This window comes from Rhinopithecus roxellana, chromosome 14, assembly GCF_007565055.1.
Source record: "Rhinopithecus roxellana isolate Shanxi Qingling chromosome 14, ASM756505v1, whole genome shotgun sequence".
In the NCBI taxonomy this organism is placed as follows: Eukaryota; Metazoa; Chordata; class Mammalia; order Primates; family Cercopithecidae; genus Rhinopithecus; species Rhinopithecus roxellana.
In genome coordinates, this window is record NC_044562.1 from 102,246,151 (window position 1) to 102,258,852 (window position 12,702).

The following is a 12,702-nucleotide window of genomic DNA, read 5'->3' on the forward strand; positions in this document are numbered from 1 at the left end:
CCCTACAGAAATACAAACCACCATCAGAGAATACTATAAACACTTCTATGCAGATCAACTAGAAAATCTAGAAGAAATGGATAAATTCCTACACACATACACCCTCCCAAGACTAAACCAGTAAGAAATCAAATCACTGAATAAACTAATAACAAGTTCTGAAATTGAGGCAGTACTTAATAGCCTACCAACCAAAAAAAGCCCAGGACCAGATGGATTTACAGCTGAATTCTACCAGAGGGACAAAGAGGAGCTGGTACCATTCCTTCTGAAACTATTCCAAACAACAAAAAAAGAGGGACTCCTCCCTAACTCATTTTATGAGGCCAGAATCATCCTGATACCAAAACCCAGCAGAGACACACACACAAAAAAGAGAAAACTTCAGACCAATATCCCTGATGAACATCGACGTGGAAATCCTCTATAAAATACTGGCAAACCAAATCCAGCAGTGCATCAAAAAGTTTATCCACCATGATCAAGTCAGCTTCATCCCTGGGACACAAGTCTGGTTCAACATATGCAAATCAATAAACATAATCCATCACATAAACAGAACCAATGACAAAAATCACATCATTATCTCCGTAGATGCAGGGAAGGCCTTTGATAAAATTCAACATCCCTTCATGTTAAAAAACTATCAATAAACTAGACATTGATGGAACATATCTCAAAATAATAAGAGCTATTTATGATAAACCCATAGCCAATATCATACTGAATAGGCAAATGCGGGAAACATTCCCTTTCAAAACTGACACAAGACAAGAATGCCCTCTCTCACCACTCCTATTTAATATAGTATTGGAAGTTCTGACCAGGACAATCAGGCAAGAGAAAGAAATAGGAAGAGAGGAAGTCAGATTGTCTCTGTTGGCAGATGACGTGATTGTATATTAAAAAACCCCATCTTCTCAGCCCAAACACTTCTTACGCTGATAAGCAACTTCAGCAAAGCCTCAGGATACAAAATCAATGTGCAAAAATCACAAGCATTCCGATACACCAACAATAGACAAGCAGAGGGCCAAATCATGAATGAACTTCCATTCACAATTGCTATGAAGAGAATAAAATACCTAGGAATACAACTTACAAGGAGCGTGAAGGACTTCTTCAAGGAGAATTATAAACCACTGCTCAAGGAAATAAGAGAGGACACAAACAAATGTAAAAACATTCCATGTTCATGAATGAGAAAAATCAATATCATGAAAATGGCCATACTGTCCAAAGTAATTTATAGATTCAATGCTATTGCCATCAAGCTACCACTGACTTTCTTCACAGAAACAGAAAATTCCACTTTAAATTTCATGTGGAACCAAAAAAGAGCTGGTATAGCCAAGACAATCCTAAGCAAAAATAACAAAGCTGGAGGCATCATGCTACCTGACTTCAAACTATACTACATGGCTATGGTAACCAAAACAGCATGGTACTGGTACCAAAACAGATGTATAGACCAATGGAACAGAACAGAGGCCTCAGAAATATCACCACACATATACAACAACCTGATATTCGACCAACCTGACAAAAGCAATAAGGAAAGGATTCTCTATTTCATAAATAGTGCTGGGAAAACTGGCTAGCCATATGCGGAAAACTGAAATTGGACCCCTTCCTTACACCTTATGTAAAAATTAACTCAAAATGGATTAAAGACTTAAATGTAAAAACCAACACTATAAAAACTCTAGAAGAAAACCTAGGCAATACCATTTAGGACATAGGCTTGGGCAAAGACTTCATGACTAAAGCACCAGAAGCAATTACAACAAAAGCCATAATTGACAAATATATCTAATTAAACTAAAGAGCTTCTGCACAGAAAAAGAAACTAGCATCAGACTGAACAGGCAACCTACAGAATGGGAGAAAATTTCTCCAATCTACCTATCTGACAAAGGTCTAATATCTAGAAACTACAAGGAACTTAAAATTTACAAGAAAAAAGCAACCCCATCAAAAAGTGGATGAGGATATGAACAGATATTCTCAAAAGAACACATTTATGTGGCCAAAAAACATATGAAAAAAACTCATCGTCACCGATCATTAGAGAAATGCAAATTAAAACCACAGTGAGATATCATCTCATGACAGTCAGAATGATAATTATTAAAATATCAAGAAACAAAGATGCTGGCGAGACTGTGGAGAAATAGGAATGCTTTTACACTGTTGGTGGGAGTGTAAATTAGTTCAACCACTGTGAAAGACAGTGTGGCAATTCCTCAAGAATCTAGGACCAGAAATACCATTTGACCCAGCAATCCCATTACTGGGTATATCCCCAAAGGATTATAAATCATTCTGCTATAAAGGCACATGCACACGTATGTTTATTGCAGCACTATTCACAATAGCAAAGGCTTGGAACCAACCCAAATGCCCATCGTGATACACTGGATAAAGGCAATGTAGCACATACACACCATGGAATACTATGCAGCCATAAAAAGAATGAGATCATATCCTTTGCAGGGACACGGATGATACTGGAAGCCATCATTCTCAGCAAACTAACACAGGAACAAAAGAAAACCAAACACCGCATGTTCTCACTTATAAGTGGGAGTTGAAAAAAGAGAACACATGGGCACAGGGAGGGGAACAACACACACCCACACAGGGGCCAGTCGAGGGGTGGGGGGCAAGGAGAGGGAGAGCATTAGGACAAATACCTAATGTATGTGGGGCTTAAAACCTAGATGATGGGTTGATAGGTGCAGCAAACCACCATGGTACATGTATACCTATGTAACAAACCTGCACATTCTATACATGTATCCTGGAATTCAAGGTGAAATAAAAATGAAATAAAATAAGAGAGAGAGAGGGAACTTTTAAATTCCTCAAGAGAGACCAATCATTTCCTGGAAATGAATATTAAAAGAAATATGTAATGCAAATATTTATTAAAATGACATTAAACAATGTAAACATTTTATTTAGTAGCAGTTTTGTGAGAAAAATGCAAAAATTTACTTCTTATATATTCAATCCAGAATGAAAGCTTGAAGTTTTAATATGTAACTCTAGCAAAGTAAAAGTATTTCAGTAAGAGACCTAAGGTGATGAGTCTCTGAAATGTGGCTGTATTTTAATCTAACTTGATGAGTAATGTAGCTAAGTATACTCAAAGCAGTGGACCTCTGTAGTTAGCATGTCTGACTATGTTGGAACGTGATTTTCCCAGCCACCAACCTAACAGAAGCTTGGTGTCAAAGAGTTCAAGGTTGGGCAAAATTAGGGTTGTGTGCAGTCTGTATGGCTGAACACAGATCTACATGATATGAACTAGATATACAGAAGGCAAAGTAAACATTCTGCTGTGTAAACAGGAATCTAAATTTGCCTAATAAGGAACCAACTCAATTCTTACAGAGGTAAGCCTCTATGATGTTTGTAGACCTATTTCTTTTTTTCAATCAGGAAATTCCATTCTTAACTATCTTAGATATTTCTGAATAAGATTCTAGAATTCTTAACCTGTTTATTTTGGAAAATTTTAAGTTTATCATAAAAATAGAGATAATAGTAACTATCCATCATCTAGTTTCAATAAAAATCAATATACAGCCAACATTCAGACCTTCCCTCTCCTTCCTCTCCCCCAGCTCTGGATTGTTCTGAGGCAAAGCCCAAATATTATAACATTTCCTTTATACATATTTCACACTGTATTCTGAAAAGGTAAAAACTGTTTTTAAAAGCACATAACTACAATATCATTTCTGTATCTACAAACAATAATTGTCAATAATTTCTGTGATAGTTTGTCTCCAAGATGACCATAACTGATTGATTCCTTCCCTTCCACATGCATATTATTTCCCTGTCAAGAGGTAGAGACCATTCCTCTACTTTCATGAATCTGGGATGGCCTGCTTCTGCTTTTCCCAAGTAGAATATGGCATAAGCGAGGCTATAGAAGTTCCAGACCTTGACCTGAAGAAACCTGGAAGTTTCCACTTCTTTTGGGAGTGCTGAGTCAACACATCTTACTACCCTGCTTAAGAGACCATAGGAGATAACATATCTATTTTTCTGTTGATTGATCAAACTATCTATCTACATATAGAGAGAGCCAGAGAGAGAGACCCAGCCATTCCAGCATCTGGGTGAGCCCAGCCTTCCAACTATCTTCATCAAAATACTAGACATGTGAATGAAGCCTTCTTGGATTCTCCACACAAGCTCCCCCACCAACTAAATATCACTGAATTACCCCAGTTGACATTCTGCGGAGAAGAAAAATTGCCTAGCCAAGACCTGCCTAAATTTTGGATCCATAGAATCATAAATAACAAAATGATTAAGTCACTATGTTTTGGTTTGATTTGATACAAGGAATAGATAACTAAAACAATTCTGTAACATTATCAATATTCAGTCAATGTTCAACTTTATCCAATCAGTTTTTAAATATTTTGGATGGAGTTGGTTTGTTTGAAGCAGGATTTCAACAGATAACCCTAGAACTCAAAACAATAATGAAAATGTTTTATGCATCTGTAAACATTTCCCATTTTATCAACTAATTTTATATAAAAAATATCTGATGTATTATGGTAGCTCTGCATAGATAGGTGGTTTTTGCAAAGATTACTATCTACATTACACAGATTTTTTTTTTAAAAAAAGAACTAGATGTATAGATTAAATGGCATATCAGAACAATTATATCTGGACTTCAAATCCAGACGGTAGAATTTAAGGTCTAGTGCTCTTTCCTTTATTCCAAACATGGTTGAGCCTTCAAAGATTTATATTACCTGATTGAGTCTAGTAAGATTTGCTATTATTGGAACCATAAAGAAACAAATATTTCTCCACTCTTCATCCTTATACCCTGAGATGTATTTATTTCTCAAATATATCCCCTCCTCTCAATCTCTGCCACCTGGTTCCTAGTGTAGGCTTCCATTATTTCCCTCCTGGAGTACCAAAGTCCTAATTGATCTCGAAGTATCTGGTCTTGATCCTCTTTCATTTTTCCTCCATTCCATTACCAGATGCATCTGTCTAAAACCAAACTTGGCCACCTTGATTCCTCTGCCTAATAATATTTAATAATTCTCAAACTGATATCCATAGAAAGAAATGTTCTCAGAAGGCCGCGAGTTCTCCTGGAAAATCTTTACAATTCCTATATCTTGGTGAAAATGTAAAACAATAAATATAAGAATCTTCTGAATCATTAAGATGATTACCTAATAACAAAGTAGTGCCATCTACCTGACTACAGTAACGATGACTGCATTTGGATTTACCTCACGATGCTAATGCTTGCTATATAAATAAACTTTTTGAAATTGTTTGGCTATTAAAAGTCATAAGACAATTAAGCAATCACATAAAACATGCATAATGATGCAGAAGTCAAAAGAACCTGGACCATAACATTTGATACCATACCGGTTTCTACAAATGCATTGTCAAAACACACTCCATATTAAATATACCAAATTGCAGTGGTTCTGTATCAATGGGCATACTGGAATATAACAAATGAACTCCCAGTACTAAGAGATAATATGTTTAGATAATCACTTAATGTAGAACTCAATAATGCCCTAAAGCTAAACTTAAGTAAAGAAAAACGTTTGTATAGTTTTCAAGTAACACTATTTAAATTGGCTTTTGAAGCCTAATAGGAACAGAGTTCACATTAAGAATTAGGTTAGATTATCCTGATAAGGTAATTAAATCTTTGAAGTTGGTAATACTATTCTGACAACATACTTTTTCATAAAAGACATTAAGATTAGAATAGAGAAAAATGTTTTGTCTATTAGATTAAACCATACACAATAGCCAAATTTCAATCATTTTTGATCTACAGAAGTGTAAAATATTGAGTTAGTAATGAGAGTTTGAATTCACTGGTTTTATAGATATTTTATTTTCAAGTGTTTTCAATTTTTGTCATTGTATTAGTTTTTTCAGGGCTACCATAATAAACTACCACAAGCTGAGGTACTTAAGAAAACAGAAGTTTATTTTCGCACAATTTTGGGGTCTAGAAGTCTCAAATCAAGATGCTGGCAAAGTTGTTTCCTTCTGGAGGTTCTGAGGGAAAACATATCCTGTGCCTGTCTCTATTTGAGGTTCTGGTGACTATGGACAATCCATAACATTCCTTGGCTTCAACTGTATCTGCTCCCGTAACACATGGCATTCTCCTTGTGTGTCTTTGTGTCTCTGTATCCAAACTTCTCTCTTCTTATAGGGATATCCGTTATTGAATTAAGGCCAACCCCAAACCACTGTGACCTCATGTTAACTTGATTTATATCTACAAAAACCCTCTTTCCAAATAAAGTCACATTCATAAGTACTGGGAATTATGACTTCAACGTATTATTTTAGGGTACACAATTTAACCCACAAGTCATATTAAGAGGTACAAGCATAAGAAGTTCTAATCTGGTTTTATTTTTGAATATATTTATCTAACATTGTAAATAAGAATAATATAAATCCTGCAATAATTGTCTTTCCTTTTCAAAAAGAGTCTGTATATTATTCCTGTATGAGAAGGTTGACCTAAAGTACAGAGCCTGAGATCCCTATCCTGTCACATTAGACCTTCAGCAACCTGGAACTGGCCCTCTTCATGGCCATCTTCCACCCTACTTCCCTGGCATTTATTCTTTAGCAAAATATAAGGCTGCTTACAATTCCCCAACATACAACACATGATTTTATGCTGTCTTACCCTTGTTCATTCTGTCCCCTCTGCTTGTAATGTCCTTCCCTTCCCAACTTCCTCATCCCTTAGCTGTGTCCTTTTCTGACTCCTATTCAGTCTCAGTTTAACTGCCATCTTTTCCCAAAAATCCTCTGTGAAGACCACCCACCTCCTCCATCAGCACCATCACCAATCCCAGGACCTGAGTGAAGTGGACCTCAAGGGGACTCCTGTTTTCCCACACATCTGTCTCCCAACAGACCATAAATTCCAAGATCTCAGGGACAGTGTCTTCCCCATGTTTCAATCTCCAGCTCTTAGCACAGTGGTCATCTCAATGTTAAATGAAGGTGTTCGTATGTGGGACGGAAAGAGATTCAGCCACAGTACCAAGATTGCTGCTTGCATTCTAATTTATACTTCTGCTGAAAGAGGTATTGCAATTGCCCCATGCGGGAGGTCAGTATCAGAAGTTTGTCACCTAAGCAGTGAGCAAACTCACACAAATATACCTGTCATTCAAAGTGACTTATTTTTCCTCTTTGATTGACTGCATACCTTTTTTATGAAAGAGATTTGTGAGTTTAGGGATATGGAAAGATCTCAGCAGCTCAAAAATTTTAGTCTTGTTTTGCTGGAGTGCCCTGGATACACAGGAATCTAATGGAAGAAAGGACTAGAAAGATAGAATGGGTCCATATTTTAAATGACTTTAATGACTTTGAAAGCCAAAATAAGGCTGTATATTTTGCTTTCTATATACTGAGTAGTTCTGTTTTTTTAGAAAGGAACATGACATAATTAATTTTGTACAGACCAAAATGTCACACACTGGTTCTCTATACTAAGCTTAATAGGATCAGAGTTCTATTAATCTGTACTTCTAAAATGACAGATAATTTAATTACTCTCATTTGGATTTTTGAAAGTCATATACTGCATGTACTCAGTGAAGTTAACTTTGAAATAGAGCCATTGTATATGTGTGAGATATTCATAGCATTAAATTAGAACCCACATTTCCCTTTTTAAATGACTTTTTTTTTTTTTTTTTTTTTTTTTTGAGACGAAGTCTTGCTCTGTCACCCAGGCTGGAGTGCAATGGCACAATCTCGGCTCACTACAACCTCCACCTTCTAGGCTCAAACGATTCTCCTGCCTCAGCTTCCCAAGTAGCTGGGATTATAGACACATGCCACCATGCCCACCTAATTTTTTTGTATTTTAATAGAGACGGGGTTTCACCATGTTGGCCAGGTGGGTCTTGAACTCCTGACCTCAGGTGATCCATGCACCTCGGCCTCCCAAAGTACTGGGATTACAGGCGTGAGCCACTGTGCCCGGCCTTAAAAGACTTTATATGCCATTTGTGGAGCCATTACAAAATTTCAGCTTTTTAAAACCCATATATTAAGGCTTACATTTTACCCAATAAATTATATTTATTGGGTAGCTAGGTAACCTTTTTGTTTTGACTTTTGTTTCTAAAACTCTTAAATCACTAAATCATGGACTTTTCTACTTGGTAGAGACAAAACTGTACTTTAGCTTTCATGTTTTTCAGGTAAACTAAAACTCTAAAAGGTGAACTGCTTTAGTTTAGCTGATGCCTTATAAGGAGAATAGATCTTGGAGGTGAAGTACCACTTGGTGTCTAAACATCTTGCCGCATTTCCAGGTCAATATTCTGAACATCTCCTTGTAGCATTTTCTTTTTGCAATTCTCTAAATGAGATGGAAGGGTTGGAATGAAAGTGTGTTTGTCCCAAAATATCAAATACTCTCTCAATCTTTTAAGGAAAAGCCTCTTTTGTGTTCATTTTAATCTCATTTGCCTTTTTTCTCCAAATGTTAAAAACAGATTGCAGGTGGGAAATTCTGCTTAATTAAAATTTGAATGAGTTGGGTTTAATTTATCAAGGTTTAATTATAAATTAAATATATGTAAATTAAATGTGACCATGGATCCAAGTAGACTGCTTCTATTCATTACAACTAATCCTCTCCTAGATTTGAAAACTGCATTACTAATATATCAAAACCGACTTTGCGATTTTCTAAAAACAGCCATGTATTTTTACATCTGAGAAGTACTATGTTCCAAAGGAAACAGTAACATTCCTCAGTATCTCAGCGGTAATATTTATTATTTTTTCAGTGAAATTCATATTTATCAAGAAATGCCAGTGTGATTTTCTTGAGCCAAATACACTGTATAATAGAAGTTTATATGGGTTTATTTAATGTATGTGTGTGTTTCATAAATACTTCCAAATTACATGAATTCTCTCTAATAAATTTTACTGTATAATTAGTTCCCTTAATATTTTATAGTCTTACCAGATTAAAAATGGCATATTTATGTAGTATATGATTTTCTTTTCCACATTCAGGTTCTCTCTTTAGGAGCAGATGTCCTACCTGAATACAAACTGCAGACGCCACGCATCAACAAGTTTACGATATTGCACTACAGCCCTTTCAAGGCAGTCTGGGACTGGCTTATCCTGCTATTGGTCATATACACTGCTATATTTACTCCCTATTCTGCAGCCTTCCTCCTCAATGACAGAGAAGAACAGAAAAGACGAGAATGTGGCTATTCTTGTAGCCCTTTGAATGTGGTAGACTTGATTGTGGATATTATGTTTATCATAGATATTTTAATAAACTTCAGAACAACATATGTAAATCAGAATGAAGAAGTGGTAAGTGATCCCGCCAAAATAGCAATACACTACTTCAAAGGCTGGTTCCTGATTGACATGGTTGCAGCAATTCCTTTTGACTTGCTGATTTTTGGATCAGGTTCTGATGAGGTAAGAACTGCTTAAGATTCTTATTTTCTGAAAGACTGCAATTATAAAAGTGAATCTATTTTAACTGCAAAAAGAATAGTTGCTTTGCAAGCTTCTTGTATCTCACAGGTAAAATTCATTTTCAATTGGGGATGCTACCGAATGAAATGAAACCATTTTGCCATTGCAAATCAAATTCTTTCTCTTTTTGCTAAGAGATACAAAAGATTCTCCATTCTTTATGTACCAAATTAAACTTGGAAACAAGTGGTCCATAGCACACACCACATTCCCAGGATTTAAAATCTCTACTTATTAACTTCATAGGTATAAAACTGTCAAATATTAAGTATGCCTCTGTTTTTCTTAACTCATTATTAAGGTTTGAGACAGCAGAGATTTGGGTTTTTTTTCAAATTATGCAAAGAGGGCACCTTCTGGAATGTCTTATCCAAAAATGCATTTTCTTAAATAATATTCAGCTTGGAAAGTACTTTTTTTGTATCCCATTACCTAATAAAATTGGAAACTAAGAAAATATGAGAAGTGTATGTATTGTGCATTTTCTGGATAGAAGGTCCAGAACTTTAATCAGCTCCTCAAAAGATTCTTTGATCCAAAAGAAGTTAAGTTTTCCTACAGTTCCTTTCATCTAATTTCCATTATTTTTACCATTTATAAACTTTCTGGATTCTATAATGGAAAAATTTTCAGAATGCTTAAAAGTAGTTCCAAGGGAATAGGTTGAAAAAGATAACCTCAATATGTTGGATTTTTTAAAATCGTATATTTTTCTACATAAGAACCCTGCCCTGCACTAACTTCCTCCTTTCTCCCACAAAGAGGAGACCAACTCCTCTTGGCAGATGGTTGCTTCCTAGCTAACGAAGGTTTTAGAACAAGATAATTCTCCTCGACCAAGGGGAACCAAAAGATTTTATTTCTAAATCTATTCATTTGTTAGAAATAAACTCTCTCCTACAGAATATGCTGATAGAACTCTGAGTCAGTTAAGAGCAGGGCAATGAAACAATACATTTTTCCTGGGTTCTACAATTTTAAACAAAGTCCCAACCTGACTTCCCTCATCTGTAAAAGGATGATAATAATATTACCTTCTCCCCTTGCTTTTTTTTTTTTCTAATTTGAGACTCTAATGAGATAATACGTGTGACTTAGCAAAATACTTTTTAAAAATCAGCTGTTCTTAAATTAGCTGAACTTTTAATGTTAGCTACTCCTAACTTTGGGTTTTAACTAAAAGACAAGAGAGTGAAATAAGTGAAATACTTATTTATTAATATATATCTTTGAGTTTCTTATAATGGGTGATTCATATCATTACACATATCATATCAACTTATGTTGATGAACAATAAAATAAAAACTCATTCTTTCAAAAGTTAAAATATATTCACCAACAGCAAACACTAGTGATTTTGTAGATAAGCTTAAAAGTATAATGGGAGAAGTTTTAAGAAGGTTGTATCTTTTAAATTTTAAAGTCCGAGTTTTAAAATGCCCTGAAAATTCTGGACATAATGTTAGTGTCACCCCCAAATTAAAATCTAGTGCTGCTGCCAATGTAGATCTTAGAACTAGAAGTAACCATAGGTAATCATCTAGTTCAATCCTCTGCCTAGGAAGCTAAAGTACTATTATTCCCATTTTACAGATGAGACTGTTGAAATCTAGAATTGCTCAGTGATGCACTCAGTCCTATTTTCTGCGTTACTCTTAGTTACTAATATAATACTTTATTCATTCAAAAAATTTTTGTTGGGTACCCTTCAAAGTGACAGACACTATCCTAGGTTTAGAGATTCAGAAGTAAATCAAACAAAGTTTGTGTTCTCCAGAAACTTACATTCTAGGATTGAGGAAGAGGGGTAGGGGATGGCAGAGGGCAAAAGACAGTTAATAAACAAACCAACAAACACAGTGCAGAATGGTTTCAGGAAAGAGTAAATGCTGTGATGACAACAAAGCAGGTGGATGTGATAGAGAATGACCTGGATGGATGGCTAATTTGAATTGGAAATTACAAAAGGCCAATCAGGAGAGACCATTTGAGTTGAGACTTGACAGGAATAAACCATCCACAGGAGACCACTGTGGAGAGCATTTCACACAGAATAAAAACTAGTGAAAATGTGGCATTTGGGCTACAAGTTTGTTATGGTAGAGGAACAGAAAGATGGCTGGTGGCTGCCAGGCTGAACCACACAGTAAGAGGTGGAATGCTAAGGTTTAAGATGGTAGAGGCAGGGACCAAATCACATACATATGTGGGATTTCTTATTTATTCTGGCTGCAGTGGAGTCTTTGGAAAAGAAATGATATTATCTGATGGACATTTTGAAGACTGCAGACTGGAGAGTCAGGCTAGGAGCAGGGAACTAGTTCAGACCACATGTGGTGATGCGGGACAAAACAACAGCTGGGTAGCAACAGAAATGAAGAAAAGTAAATAAATGTGGGATGTATTTTGGAGGTGAGCGCCAAGGCTTGTTGATGGATTAAGTATTGAATGGAAGAGTAGAAGAAAAAGCAGAATTAAGGGTGGTGCAAACATTTTTTGTTGCTTGTTTATTCTTATTGAAACATTTCTTTGGTGAAGGGCAGGAGGGTTGCTGAAGCAAAATTATAGATGGTAATGCATTATTCAGATGGAAAAACCTTACGGGGAAAAAGTGTGTCATGGGGAAGAAATTCCTGTTTTAGCCAGCTTAAGTTTGTGATGACTATTGGTTATTCAACTATAGGTGACATGTAGACGAGTAAAGTACCCCATGAGCACCTAGAAAAATAATATGTGAGTATAAGAAGAGAAATGAGATCCATTAAATTAAAATATTAGATATAATCATGGCAAAGATTGGTTTGGATCAGCTTCTATATAAGAACCATGTGTCAGTTTTCTGTGTGGATCTGTTAAGGGTCTGGAGACACATATTTGACAGGTCAAAAATAAAGCCTTAAAACCTACACTTTTTTAAGTGTCAGGGATGATTTTGTTGTTTAGATATACAAGGTCCTGTAGCCATATCTGGAATAAAGAGGAATCCCAGGAGAGGGCTTTCCTATGTTCATAGATGATTATTTCTACACAATAAATGCATAAGTACATAAATAAATGCATAAGTACACACATAAACAAATTAAGAGTGATTTTCAACAAATTATAAGAACAGT

The 12,702-nt window shown here is 35.7% G+C and overlaps 1 protein-coding gene across 2 annotated transcripts in view; it reads left to right on the forward strand.

Moving 5' to 3' along the window:
• The window catches only part of KCNH7 (potassium voltage-gated channel subfamily H member 7), a 466,858-nt gene that overhangs the window by 379,465 nt on the left and 74,691 nt on the right, over positions 1 to 12,702 (forward strand). For both annotated transcript variants that reach the window (XM_010361847.2, XM_010361848.2), the window contains one exon: positions 9,103 to 9,528. In XM_010361847.2, the coding sequence (XP_010360149.2) occupies positions 9,103 to 9,528 (426 nt within the window). The remainder of the gene's footprint in view (positions 1 to 9,102; positions 9,529 to 12,702) is intronic.